General features: G+C 44.7%; 1 protein-coding gene across 3 annotated transcripts in view; it reads left to right on the forward strand.

The window, feature by feature from the left end:
- Ak5 (adenylate kinase 5) overlaps positions 1-15,158 on the forward strand; it is a 163,242-nt gene that overhangs the window by 7,669 nt on the left and 140,415 nt on the right. For all 3 annotated transcript variants that reach the window (XM_050149520.1, XM_050149522.1, XM_050149521.1), the window contains exons 2-5: positions 26-212; positions 3,733-3,900; positions 4,976-5,145; positions 5,233-5,346. In XM_050149520.1, the coding sequence (XP_050005477.1) occupies positions 26-212; positions 3,733-3,900; positions 4,976-5,145; positions 5,233-5,346 (639 nt within the window). The remainder of the gene's footprint in view (positions 1-25; positions 213-3,732; positions 3,901-4,975; positions 5,146-5,232; positions 5,347-15,158) is intronic.

The raw sequence follows: 15,158 nt of genomic DNA on the forward strand, positions 1-15,158 counted from the left end.
ATATATATGTATGTATGTATTTCAGAGCCTTTTGAATGGCTTGATGTGTTCCAAGCCGGAAGACCCCATAGAGTACTTGGAAAGTTGTTTACAGAAAGTCAAGGAGCTAGGAGGCTGTGAGAAGGTGAAGTGGGACACATTCGTCAGCCAGGAGAAGAAGACATTACCGCCGCTGAACGGAGGACAGTCTCGGAGATCCTTCCTCAGAAATGGTAAGGCATGGACAGAACGGTGGACATCTCACGAGAGAGCAGGTCTCTTAAAAACACACCATGCAGTCTGGAGAGAGCACTTTTAATGATTGGATTTCTAAGTGCTCTGCAGAACTTATCTATTTCGGCTACTAATTCTAACCGTCTGTGATAAGGGGGGAAGCAACACACTGGCAATTTTCTGTAAGTTTATACAGAATCTATACTACCAAATTCATTATTTTGCAACATAATTTAAGAATTACAGCTTTATTTTTTAAAATCGCAAGTAGGCTTTCCCCAGATATACAAGAAGAATGCGGATCAAATTGGTGGTTAGTATGTAACACTCAGCATTGATTTAGTGGTCAGAAAGAGCCACTGCTCACTAATGTTGCTTCCAAGAATAGGGTACACATTAGTGTGTTTACACAAGTGCATGGATACCTTCTAAGGTTCATTTAATAAAGATTCACTAAGTGACTACTGAATACGATAGATTTGTCACTGGGATGAAAGACGCAGAGATAAATAAATCGGTTGACCATGTCAGGTGAGAAGTGGAAGCTATAGTCTTTTGGAGCAACGTCAAGCTTTCCAATCTCATTCTGAAGTGTGCGTTTTTTTTTTTTTTTTTTCAAAAACCATGGGCCAATCAGCCTTTTTGGCTGAATGAAGTTGTGAGTATAACAGTATGCAAATGCAAAATTGGTTCCAGTCAGGGGACGCTAAACTAATTCTTCTCCAGTGACCAAGACGATATCTTTTCAACATTTAAGCCATGTTCAAAAATTGCTCTACAGTGAGGTTGGAAGAAATGGCTCAACGGTTAAGACCGGTTCCTCCTCTTCCAGAGAACCTGGCTTCTGTTCCCAGTACTTATGGCTGGCAGCTCTCAATTGCCTGTACACCCCATTCCAGAGGACCTACTGCCCTCTGCTGGCCTCTTCACGCACCTGCACTCATGTGTGCACACCCCACACAGAAATGCACATAAATAAATAATAAAAACAGATTTTAAAATGCTGTTTCACAGAAATTTCTGTCCCACCAAGAGCATGAAACCAATTTCCATAAACGCAAAAAGAAAACAATGCTTAGTCTGTGTGGCCTCATTAGTCACGACCCAGTTAGATTTGATTTGAATGTGGCGTAGGGAAAAAGTCATGTGTGCTAATTTTTAAGAAGCTCAATAAGAGGAAAGTAGAAATATCATTCCCTCAGAGATATCTCCAGAGCGAGCATCATCCTTCCTTGTCCGCACGGCGGTCATTGTGCTGCTAATTATATTTTCATTAATCATTAGATAGACTTTCTATAGACTGTGGTCAAGAAAATATTACACCGTGCCGTCCTGTATCTGGAATATAAGCTAGGATTATGCAAAATATTTTCTAAATTCATTTATCTTTTGATTGCAAATTTTTGTTTTATGAAGTTATTTATCTTTTTTATTCTTTGTTTTGTTTTAAAATACTGGACTCAGGAGGACCTCATGCAAGTGAGAAAAGCATTCTACCCCTTCCTATGTGTAAACCATAATTGGTGGAATAGGTTGTTAAATTTGATAACATTGGTAATTGCCCCCAAACTTAAATATCTCTAGAAATGTAGTGATTCATGAATTTTTGCAAGCATATTGACAATGTTATATTAACATACAATTATCTTTAGAAATTAGTCTATCACATAAAATATTTTCATCTTTTATGATGAAAGCAAATAGAAAGCAAACTATTTCCCTAAACTAAAATACCATAAAGCAAAGATAGTTGATTGGTGGACAGATCTTTAAATTATTTCATTTTAAGGCAGAGCAGGTTACTATAATCAATGCCTTTCCCCACATTGTCTAAGGACTGTCTGCCACTGTCTGAAGACTTTGTTAGCAGAATCAAAGTCTAGTGAGTCATTAGGCAAATGATTTAACATGTTAGATCACTGGAGAATGCAAAGTTCCAACTGATGAGCTCCTTGGGAGGTGACGCTTTGTGTTGTGCTTAGAAAGCTATCAACTATTAAAAGCTCTACGGAAGGCCAAGTAGATGTCCATCTCCCTCCTGCCGGGATCGTTGGGTAGTGAGGGTTCTCTTTGTATCCTGGGTGCAATAACGGCGCCTGGCATGAGAAAAGAAGGAGCCGTGAGCTATATATTGACCGCGACTGATACCATCTGCCTGACTGTCTGGAGCTTGCCAGGTCTGTCTTTTGGACCACTGGGACAAGTGTGCTTTGTATTTCGACTCTTCCTTTTAGTGTTGTCGGTGAGATCTGACGCCCGCATTTCATCACCTCTGCCTTTGGACCTGCCCTTTGTACATATCATTTCTTATGACTCCAGCCCAAGTGGGTTTATCCATCCCTTCATCTGATGTAGAGTTTACCAGCAAAGACTTGAGCCATAGCCTTTCTGCCTGGTGGGTATGTGGCTGTCATATCTAAGCACATAGGCTCTAGACTTCCACTAGCACTAAGGAGACAGCTACAGCTTTGTCTCCTACTAAAACAGCCTCCACATGCAGACACATCTGGAGTGTAGACATAAATTTAAATCTTCATATGTGCATATTTTCATTGTAGGTCAACGAACTTAAAGATATCCATCGCAGTCACTGTTTTACTGCTATGAAGGGACACCACAACCAAGGCAACTCTTATAGAATGAAGCATTTAATCATTTATTTGGGGGCTGGCTTACAGTTTAGGGGATTAGTCCATTATTATCATGACATGGAGCATGGAAGCAGACCGGCAAGCATGGTGCTGAAGAAGTAGCTGAGAGCTTTAGATCCTGGTCCCCAGGCACAAACAGGGAGAGAAAGAGGCACTGGGTGTGATGTGGGCTTTTGAAACATCAAAATCCAAGCCCAGTGACTCTCCTCCTCCAACACGGCCACACCTAATCCTTCCCAAACAGTTCATCAGCTGGGTACTAAGCATGCAAAGACAAGCCCATGGGGGTGTTCTTTTCCAAAGCACCACAGCACTAAAGGTTGAGCCCGTAGAATGCAATGACATGGAAAGGTACTATGAGTTAGACATGCGATCTTTGCATCACTGAACATTCTACTGCGTGTCTCTATTTGCAGAGTGAACAGAGTATACTCCGCACAGGAACTGAGTCCCTGGGCACCCGGGTGAGGTGAAGTCCTCAAATCCCAGAATATCTAGGCAGAGGCTGTGAAATACAATGAAGCTAAGCCTGAGGAAGTTATCCTTTCTCAGTGCAGGTGGTCCAAGCCAGGCCACCATCTGTGTCAATAAAGTTTTCCTAAAACACTGGCCCCCTCATTCACTTAGGAGTGGTCTAGGACCAAACCCATGCTACCTTGGCTGTCAAGTATGAGATGGTGTGGGTCTAGAAATCCAGAATGTCGGCTCTCTGCCCCTTTAATAAAAAAAGTTTGCTGGCCATTAAGGAAGCCTCCCTTCTTCCAGGGATTGGCTAATTTACACAACTTTTTGTACTAATTGGTCAACTGTGAAAAGTGGTTTGCTCAGCCCTTTTTCCCCTCTTCAAATTGATCTTACTCTTTTGCAGTAATGCCTGAAAATTCCAACTTCCCTTATCGACGTTATGACCGGCTCCCTCCCATCCACCAGTTTTCCATAGAGAGCGACACGGACCTGTCTGAGACGGCAGAGCTGATAGAGGAGTATGAGGTCTTTGACCCAACGAGGCCTCGACCCAAGATCATTCTCGTCATAGGTGCGACAGTGAGCGTCAAACTCTCCACTGCTGCTGGCTTGGTTTGCCTGCTTCCATTTCAGAGATAACATAGCTACCAATGTTGAGTTGGGTAGTAACAACAACCAGAAACAGAAGGTCAAGGACTACTAACGAAAATATTTAGAGTAATTTTCAATAAAGTAGAATTATAATTCTATTTAACACCTAGTTCACATTCTTAGATTTCCACTGTAATATTACAGTAATTCTCTGTAATGAACTGAAAATAATCCCTTCAAGATTTATGAGCTGGTGGGTTTCTTCAATTAATCATTAATGTAGATACTCAATTAGATACTTGTTTAAAATGGGTGTTGATGGGGTTTCTGTCCTACCTGGTTCCCGCAGTCGTTAAGTCCCAGAGAAATCACACAGAGGTGTTAGTTATAAACTGATTGGCCCATTAGCTCAGGCTTCTTATTAACTCTTATAACTTATATTAGCCCATTATTCTTGTCTGTGTTAGCCACATGGCTCGGAACCTTATTCAGCAAGGCAGTCACATCTTGCTTCTTCTGTGGCTGGGTCAGGACTGCAGAGGAATGGGCTTCCTTCTCCTTAGAATTTTCCTGTTCTCATTGACCCACCTCTACTTCCTGTCTGGTTGTCCCGCTTATACTTCCTGCTTGGCTACTGGCCAATCAGCATTTATTTAAAATATAATTGGCAGAATACAGACCATTGTCCCATACCAAATGGAGTTTTTTTTCTCTTTAATTGACAAATCAAACGTTTATTCCCTAGTAACCACAGAAGGAAAAGAAATAATAACATGTTGGAAGTATTCCTATTCGTGCAAGCACGGTACCTATAGTAAAGTCAGTTTCCGTCTTATTGAAAAGCAGATGGAGGAGAAGGGTGCTCTATGCCACCAGAAACTTCTGATTATTATGCAAAAAGAAAAGATAAAATCACTGTGAAGCTTGTGTTGACTACAAAGATATAAGCCCAATTTCACTTCATAAGAAATAGACACTGAACATGTTTTAAGTCATGGCCGTGGAGGGAGCATCTCTTTGCACAAGGTCATGGGTTTGCCTGTTTTGAATGCCAGGTGGCCCAGGAAGCGGAAAGGGGACTCAGAGTTTGAAGATCGCCGAGCGGTACGGATTCCAGTACATTTCAGTGGGAGAATTACTGAGGAAGAAAATCCACAGCGCCAGCAGCAACAGAAAATGGAGTCTGATCGCCAAGATAATCACCAACGGGGAGCTGGCCCCACAGGTATCACTGCATGGGTGTCTTTCCTTGTGCATGAAAATAGTCGTCCCTGCCTGGAGTACACTGTCGGTTCTCACCTTTGTGCTATAGGAGACAACAATCACAGAGATAAAACAGAAACTGATGCAGATACCCGACGAAGAAGGCATTGTCATTGATGGCTTCCCAAGAGATGTTGCCCAGGCCCTGTCCTTTGAGGACCAGGTAAGAATATCTTCTGGTATTTATTCATCTCTCTCTTCTCTCTTGTGTGTGCTCCTTTCTCTGTCATCGATCTCTCCATCTCCGTGTGTGTTCATGCTCTTGCACACACATGTTTCTGGGCATAGAACCAAGGACCCTGCATATGGTAGCAAACATTCTGCCACCGAGTGATAGCCTAGCCTTATTTTATTAATTTATTTAAAGATGAATTTAATGTCCTACTTTTTACTTAAAGTTTTGAGATTAAGCAATAAAGACAAACAATGACTTCTTGGCATTGTTTCTGAATTCTGATCAGAAACAGCCAAACCCATCAATGTGTGTGTTGGCAAAGGCGTTTTCTTTGGCAAATGTTTAAAAATTGAAGGCGGTATCTGCCAAGAAGAAAGATGAGACCTGATAATAGAATTTACTAATTTTATTTAAAAGTGTAGATCTTTATAAACTTTATTTTAAAATATTTTTCTAAGATGCCTTTTTATGTTCCATTTCTTTAAAATAAGACTCCAGTTGGTAATGTCGAGAGATGGGCCTGGGGTCACCCTACACCACCGTGCCTGCACGCTGAGGAGGTCAGAAATGCTGGGCTTCCTTGTTGACATGGCGTCCAGCTGCCAAAATGTATCCAAATGGGGTAAATTATGCCTTTATGCCTTCTTAGCATCTACTGTATCCATCCTAAACAAACACAAAAACTGAAATATAGTGCCTATTAAATCTTTAAAAAGATCCATAACCCAGAGTAGTATCTTCGCAGCTCAGAATATGCAGTGCACTTAGACAGAGTGAAGGGAAGAGGGACATACAAAGATGGCTTCCTCCCATACAGGGGAGCCGGGAACAGCTCTCCTAGAAAATCCAGTCTCCATCCTCGTTCACAGAATCCCAGCCAGCAGATCCTTCGGAATGGTCTGCAGTTGCTTATGCTTACTGTTCTCCAACACACTTCTGAGACTGGAGAAAATCAGGTGTAATTTCTTCATAAGCTTACATCTCTGCATCCTGGAGTTTCTCGGCCACTTTGGCTGTGCAGCGGTACTAGAAGTTGGTGCTGCAGCTGATGCTGCAGGGGTTCAGTGGGTGCAGAGGTGAAAGGCTTATATAAAAGGTCAGAGTTCAGTGGGTGCAGAGGTGAAAGACTTATATAAAAGGTCAGAGTTGGTCCCATCCTGCTCCCCTCACACTGTGCAGATGGAAGCTCCTGCAGGATCTTTTTCTCTTTTTCCACTTTTGACATCAAATGTGCAGGTATTTCCATCACCAACTGGGCATCCAGGAATTTAATTCTACTTTGACATTAAGCATAGTCCCTTCCTGTGTGGTTGAAATGATAGCTATCATCACATACAAGTTCCAGCCAGTTTGTGAGGAAGGAGGCGTGAAGGTCTGAAGTCCCAGGTCAAAAATGACACCCAGCACTACACTGCTCTCACTGGTGTAGATGACACCCAGCACTGCACTCACTGGTGTAGATGACACCCAGCACCGTGCTCACTGGTGTAGGTGACACCCAGCACCGCGCTCACTGGTGTAGGTGACACCCAGCACTGCACTCACTGGTGTAGATGACACGCAGCACTGCTCTCACTGGTGTAGATGACACCCAGCACCGTGCTCACTGGTGTAGGTGACACCCAGCACCGTGCTCACTGGTGTAGGTGACACCCAGCACTGCACTCACTGGTGTAGTTGACACCCAGCACTGCACTGCACTCACTGGTGTAGGTGACACCCAGCACTACGCTCACTGGTGTTGTCGAGAATTTGGCAGTGCTGTTGTCTTGGAGATGAAATACTGTCCACCTGGGCAGATAGGTGTGGGCAACCTCTTCATGGCTGTGGAAACTTTGCAGCCTATACCTATTTGCCTCTTTGGCCCAGCAGAGAGGTTCCACCTCCTTCCTCCCCCATGCGGCACACAATCACTCAGTGTGTCATTCTGAAGCCTGGCATGTGATGGTGTCACCCGAAAGCTCAGCACCTCGGGTGCATGTAGAATTCTCTTCACTTGATCCAGCTCTGACTCCTCACACTTGGCTAACCACAACTGAAAGTCAAGTTCTCTTCCCTCCCCGCCACTAAAACACTGGAGGCACAAGACTGGGTTAGGTAAAATCAATCCTTCTCTAGCAGGGGAGGAGTCTGGAGATGCGTGCTGAAATCACAGAATCAACTGTGTCTGGTAAGAACCATGTCAAGTGGGTTGCAGGGCTTTTTGCTCAGCCCGGAGGTGTTTCGAGGCCATGCATTCCCATCTGCTAAGCCTGTGGAAGTGGAATCACTGTCCTCTGCATGGGTTCTCTGAGTTTTTACCTGGTCCTTACCAAAGAGGGTGGGAACAGGCTTGCGTTGGCCTTGGGAAGCCAGTTTTCCCATTGGAATATGTCTCTACTGATGTGTAGACATGAGTCTGCTCAGGCTCTCTCTCACCGGTGATTTTGCTTGTTATCTATTTCCAATACTGTGGTTTCTATGAAAGAAATCTAAATTATATCCTGATCAGGGAAAGACATTCCCATCTTGCTGTTGTTTGAATATGGGTAACATCGTCCACAGGTCTACATAACTGTCTAAACCTCAGGATGGAGGTATTGGGAGGTTCTGCAAAACTGTGAGAGGTGGGACTTTGTGGGATATGCTCAAGTCTTTGGAGGCAAGGTCCTATAAGGTCCCTCCTGTACTCTCTCTTCTGATTGTGGTGTGATACTCTTTCTGACTTGTGCTCCCATAAGGATAGGTCACCCTGCCACAGACCTAAAAGAGTGGGGACACTCAATCTAAGGCTCTAACTTCCAGAACTGGGAGCCAGATTATACCTTTCCACTTGATACTTAGCCTGTCTGTCAGGCAATCCCTTATAGTGATGCAAAGCAGATGGATGTACTTCACTTTCTTTCCAAATTGGCTATTTAATTTCAAATACAGATGTTTTGGGGATAATAGATACTAGAACTCATGCCTTTCTACCCATGAGTCCTAGTATCATTTCTGTTGTTAGTGTGGTAAAATACCCCAACTCAAAGCAACTTAGGAGAGAAAGTCTACTCAGCTTGTAGTTCCAAGTCAGAGTCCATTGTTTTGAAGACGTCAAGGCAGAAACTCAGGTAGTTATACCACATCTATGTGAAAAGAGAGAAGAACACATGTGTGCCTACTTGATCAGCTAGGTTTATTTGGCTGTTTTCACTTTCATGCAGTCCAAAGCTGAGCCCGTGAAATTGTGTTGCCCATATTCAGGCTGGATGCTCCCCTATCAATTAAGCCAGTGAGGATAAACCCTTCACAAGCACACTCACGGAGCAACCTGATCTAAGCAGTCTCTAATTGAGAGCATCTTCCCAGGTGATTCTAGACTGTGCCGGGCTGACAAAACTGACTGACACACGTAACCATGTTGCTGTGTGTAATAGGTCTGCTTTTGTGTTGTTAAAGGAAAATTTCTAGTGTTCCATATAAAAACCTTGTGCTGTTTTTGTTAGCTGTGTTCCTTTGCAGCTTACAGCATTATGGCCCAATTGCCTGTTTTGTAACCTATTCCTCTAAGTGTTTGGCTGACCTTGATGGAATTACTGCACGTTTGTGGTTTGCCTCCTGACACGGGCTTCTCTTCTGTGCTCTTTGAGGCAGAGCGGATGAATTCACTCTGAAGGCTTACTTCCTTCTCCCTCTTTTGGGGCCCTCACCCCTGCCTCATCGACTCATTATGCTCCTTTACTACAGAGGGTTCTATCAGACATAGGATGGGTTGGAGTAGAAAATAAATACTAGAGTTTTGGATATCACACAAAGGAAGAATTCTAATAACTGCAGAGGAAGTCATTTTGAATCATTCCCCAGGCCTCCCTGTGAACCAGTGGGGCTGGTTCTGGAGTCAGTGGAGCTGGTGAGTGCTGACCCTGCTAATCTCAGTGTTCTCCTTCAGAGGCACCACCTCAGGAGGGCAACTGAGTCAGTCCTCTAGTTCCCTGCAGAGTTGTGGCTCTAGGGAAGCACATGGCCAGAGGGTGTGATGATTTCTACTGCACCATAGCAAGATCAAAAACAACAAGGACAGCAACAAAAACCTTTGATTTATGACAGGGAAGACCAGTTCTTCCCTCCTGTCGGAGGATGTGATGGCAAAGACTCTATTCCTTCTGCAGTCTATTTTTCAAACTGACTGATGAAACCCTCAGAGGCCACCTTCAGATGTCAAGGCTGCCGACAACAGCTCTGCTTTAGTTTGCCTTCTGAGTTTGTCCTTAAACCTCCGTTTGAAGGCTTTTGTGCCTCTGAGAATGGCTGGAAACCACTCCAGAGCTCGGGCAGCTGGAGTCCAGGGACGCTCAACACTACAGGGCAGGAAAATTTGGAAGTCCCCTAATTAGCCCATCCTGCCTCCATCCTCCTCGTCTCCCTGCCTGGAGAATAATTGATTAGTTGAAGTTAACCCAGGGGTGAGAACAACCCAGTTCCAAAATGAGCCGTGGAAAAGCTACTCCTAAGAGTGCAGGTGCTAAGCTCTGGGCACATGTGATACCTGATACGGTGATGACATAGGCACCGGACTGCTGAGCACCGGCAGCCTGGCCCTTCAGAACTGTGGAACTGCAGACTCGCTGCCCTGACACTATAGCCCTCCTTCACCGAGGCCCTGCAGCAGTCTGGTTCACCCACACAGCCATAAATTTAAGGCACTCTCAAGCATCTTTAGAAAGCACAACACAACAAAACCCTCATTCTGTATACTGCCCATGTTGGGATGTTTGGTGGATTGGTGAAGGAGTTCACCCATTATACCAGTGTAGAAAAAGTTTATTTAGTACATTGCAGGGAACAAAAGACCTGAGGTATTAGTGCAAGAACCACCAATAGACAACAGTGCGCTGTGAGGACCTCCATTGTGGAGGACTCCGCATTCCTTTAGGTTAAGACTTTGTATTCAAAACCCCAGCATGCTCCCCCACCACCACCATGTAAATGAGGAGACTGCAGATTGATCAGTCCTGGGCAATGAGCATGAGCCCCTTAGTGTGTTTTATATCATTCATATCACATAAATGGAAATAATTCTGTTATTTGGTTGTGGCTTATCTGGCTTGGCTATGCCAGTGGCTGTTTGACCATTTGGGCAGAACACAGCTATGGTTTTGTTTAAGGATAACTTCTGGACCACATTTTCATGGAGGACCTGTTCGCTTTCTACTCTCTTCTCAGTCTTGATCTTTCTTCCCTCCAAATGCTCCTCCCACCCACGATAGAGCTACAAATCAGTCTTGAGTCTTGATTGGGTGAGTTTTTCTTGGTTTATTTGAAATGAATAAGGGTAGCACGCTGGTCCAGCCTTCCTAGAAAGGGTTCTGCAGTGCACCATGCAAAGAGAACCATCATTAGAGTCATATTTAGTAGAAGGTTCACATTGCTTGGTCCAAGGACTCAAAGGAAGTGTCTCTTACAGTGATAGGGGTTGAAGGCTTTGTCTAAATGTCATCTAGAGTCAGAACTGTTGAATTAAAGAGAAAGAAATCTGACCAGAGTATTGAAAATACAGTCCATGTTCTCCTGAGCCAGCGTGGTATGGGGAAGGATGGTTACCATGGTAAGGCTCCCACCCAGTGTTGGAGCAGAAATACATGCGGACCTGCACAGAAAGGTGGAACTGTAGAAAGCTTCTTCCAGTGGTTTCTGGAGGATGGAGGTCATGGTTGCACGTCAGACGGGGAAAGTAAAAAGTGAGACATTTTGGTCCCAAGTAAGCAGGTTTTGAGTGGGACTCCAGCCTGGCTGTCCATGGAATATACAGAATCATTTGGAATTGAATCTGTTTTATTTTGGAAGGAATAGATTTGATTAGCCATTGACAGAGGCCAGGGCCAGAAATAGAGGAAAAAAGGGGGGGGAAGGAATCCTATTGGAGAGATGAGTGGAGCCAGCCATGGTTACGCTCATCTAAATAATGATTAGAAAATGGGCACTGGGAAAAGACACCCAGAGCAGCAGGCGTGGCAAGAAGGGATTTCACCCCTTGAAGCAGGATGGCAGGAGTGTGCCGTGCCACAGAAGAGCAAATTTGCGCTCTCAGGATCTTTTGTGAAGATACCGATTTCGATTGTCTCGTGACTTCCTGGGAGTCTTCTGTGGTCTGAGGCGCGCTGGAAGGCTTAGAGGGTATGTTCTGAAGACGGGTGGGAGATGCTGGGGCAAACCTGGGGTGGGATGTGACTCAGCTGTGATGGAGACTTTTCTCCAGTAACAATGAAGGGGACGTTACTTAATGTACTTAGAATCAGACAAATTATTCGACCAAAGAATAAAGTACCTTAAAGGGGTTTTTGTGGTAGCTAAGACAGTATTTTCTGGATAGCACAGGTAAGGACCAGACTGTCATCCAGGTCATGTCCCATGAGAACAATCTCAGAGCAGGAGCGGCAGCTGCGGGTCACAGGTTTACAGATGGCATTGCCTGCATGGACCTTCGGCTGCTTCTTTTAAAGAAAAAGTCAGCTTCTGACAGGTTTATTGTTCCAGTGTGGCTCTCTTATTTCTCAACTTGAGCAGACTGGGTTTTATATCAGACAGGTAAACCATGTTAGTAATGTTCTAGTGTTGGACTACATTGGAGTGTTTGATAAGGCCCACCCAGGTCCCTTTTAAACAGGCTGAAGCTGGGTACCTGGTGATGAACTCTGTGTGCCTTCAGGAATACCAGGTTCCCAGCTGAACCAGGTTAGGAAGACAACTCTGATCAGGGATGGTAAAATCTTGTTTTGAAATACTACTAATTAGTGTTTATTGCTGGGTCTTTAATACAATGCAGGTAAGCCAAGATTCACCTTTTGTGTAGTTGGTTAGCGCTCCTAGGGGGCGGTATTAAGAAAGCCTTAAATTCCTGTTGGTTACTCTAGTTTTTCTTTTTTTTTTTCCATTTTAATTTTTTTTTATTGAGAATAGGAAAAAAAAAGTTTCCGCCTCCTCCCAGCCTCCCATTTCCCTCCCCCTCCCCCCACTCTTCTCCCCCTCCCCCCACTCCTCTCCCCCTCCCTCTCCAATCCAAAGAGCAGTCATGGTTCCCTGCCCTGTGGAAAGTCCAAGGAAGGATTGATGAGAAGCCAAGGTCAATGGCAAGGGGTTTTGATCCTACTTCATGATCCGGCTTGGTGGGAGCCTAGCCAGTTTGAATGTTCACCTTCCTAGACATGGACGGAGGGGGGAGGTCCTTGGACTTTCCACAGGGCAGGGAACCATGACTGCTCTAGTTTTTCCTTCATCAGCTATATCCTTTGCTGGGAGAGTTAACAACCCTCCACGGAGCCGCCCTGGCCAGAGACCCTTGGTTAGTGGGGAAGAGGATTTCCACTGAAATGCCTTTCAAAGAGGCCAGGTTAATCATTCCCAGTGGCTATACATGTCCACAGTAACAGGGAGACCTTTGACTAGAAAGTTCCCCAGTCCTCTATGGAGAGAGAGAGAGAGAGAGAGAGAGAGAGAGAGAGAGAGAGAGAGAGAGAGAGAGAAAGAATGAATGAGGAATGACTCTTACCAAAAGCTGGGCCCCTTACCCCTCAAGGCAGTAAGTATGAGCAGGAGCCAGGAGGCCTTTGGATACAACAATAAGGGTCCCGAGTAAGGATAGTGGAAGATGGGAGGTGAAATCCTCATTGCCTGTACCAGTCACATGTGTGTGTTTGTGTGAGCACATGCATGCACGCTTGTGGGTGTGTGCATGCATGCATACGTGTGCGTGTGTGTGTGCGTGTGTGTGCGCGCGTGCGCCATGCGTGCACATGTTTGGATGGGCTGGTGAAAGAATTTGACCTCTATATCAGAGTGGGAAATAGAACACACTTATCCAGATAAATAAACTCACAGACACCTGCACGAGACAATGGGCTCCTCCCTTTGGGGAAAGTCTCCGTGGGTTGGGATGCGCTACTGTGCATATGATTTCCATTCCTTATCCTGCAATTTCTGTTGTGCAAATTAGGCAGCTCAGTGGTATCGGGTTGCAGCTCATTTTGTCTGGCTGTGTTGGTCTATGTTCTGTTATGGCAGTTTTGGTTATGAGGCATGGTCTCATTGTATAGCCAAGACTGGCCTTGAAGTCTTCTTGATCCTTCTTACTCAGCCTCTTCAGGGCTTAGACTATAGGTTTGTGCCACCATGCTTGGCTATATTTGTATTCCAGTTTCCATCCAAGCAAAGTATTATTTTAACATGATGTATATCGTGTGTGCTTAAGTTATCACATGGTTTCCTAGGCAGATGTCTTTAGTGCAGTCTACAGATGAAGAAACTGAGATTCAGAAAGTAAAGAGACCCCTTTCACCCACTGTCAGCAAGGACACGCCTGGCGTTCCAGTCTTGGTGCAGACATGGATTAGAGACCACTAGCCTCCCGTACCCTAGAGATTATGGACAGGCAGTCTTCAGGTTGAGTGTGGGCTGCAAACTGTTTTTTAGAAAAAAAATGCATGCCAAATTTTAAAATTGGAAGATTAGAAAATAGAAAGCAGTTATTTGGAGATTTGGTGGCTCCACTACACACTCCTGAAGCTCAGTGGTGACAGTTGGTGCTCAGACAAGGAGATGCTTTTCTGTTCGTGACTATCCCCCTCAGTTTAGCCCTCACAAAGCCTTCGGATCCATATCCCACAGCCTCACTCAGCCACCCTGGTCTTAGCTATGACCTCTGCCAACAGAGCCCAATCCACGGACTGATCACCACTCCCGTGACTCTGACTCCATGTTGTCCTGAATGTCAGAGGCTGTTCCTTTGTTCTCAGGATAACCTGCACTCCCAACAATGACAACCCTGAGATAGTCCCCTCCAGTCTTTCCAGATTCTCCTAGAAACTCAGCCTTTTGGAAACTGGAGTCCTGACCTCTCTGCTGTACATCTGTAAAACATTGAAGGACAGAGATTGCTGTTTGCTTGATTAGTATGGGGAAAGGGGAAAAGATAATGCATTAGTAACAATGATAGACACGTCATGTTGGACACGCATGGACAAGTTGCTGTGCACCAGACGCTGTTCTGAACCTATCTATTTTTACACAAATACATGTCGATTCTGCAAACAAAGTGAGGACATTTCTCCGTGAAGAATGCATAGTCTACAAACCTGTGCAAAGTCCCAGCACTTCTAAGAAGCAGAGATGTAGTTTGAGCCCAGGTGGTTTAGGGGTAAGCTCTGAGAATTTCGTCTCGTTACCACCCATGTTTTAAGAAGCCTAGATAGTGGGTGTCGCTATTTACATATGTCACAATATTAATTTTGTTTACTAGCTTGCTTCATATTGCTGTGATAAACACCACTGCCAACGGCAACTTGGGAAGGAAGGGTTTGTTTCTATGCATAGGGTTAGAGTCCATCGTGACGAGAAGTCAACGCGAGAGCTCAGAGCTGGAACCTGGAGACAGGCGCTGAAGCCGAGGCCCTGGAATACAGCAGCACACTGTAATGTTTCCCAGCCTCACACTCAATGACGTTATCATTCCCTCCAGGATCACACAGCAACTGCACCACATCAGTGGCTGGGCCTGTGTACATCGATCACTAATCAAGAAAAGGTCCCCCGTAGACTAACAATTCTTCAACTGCAGTTCCCTCTTCCCGGATATGTGCAAATGCATGCCATAAACAAACACATTTGATAACCTAAAGTCAGGGTAGTAAAAGGTTAACCTGACACAGGCGAACCCTGGGTTCAATTCCTGCACCACGCACACACACACAAAATTAAAAATAAAAATGATTAAAAAGCAACAAACAACTATGGCAGCTTGAATGAATGAAAACGGTTCCCATAGACTCATGTATTTGATGCTTGAT

Source organism: Alexandromys fortis, unplaced genomic scaffold (genome assembly GCF_014885135.2).
Source record: "Alexandromys fortis isolate MF-2015 unplaced genomic scaffold, M_Fortis_MF-2015_v1.1 scaffold_68, whole genome shotgun sequence".
NCBI lineage: Eukaryota > Metazoa > Chordata > Mammalia > Rodentia > Cricetidae > Alexandromys > Alexandromys fortis.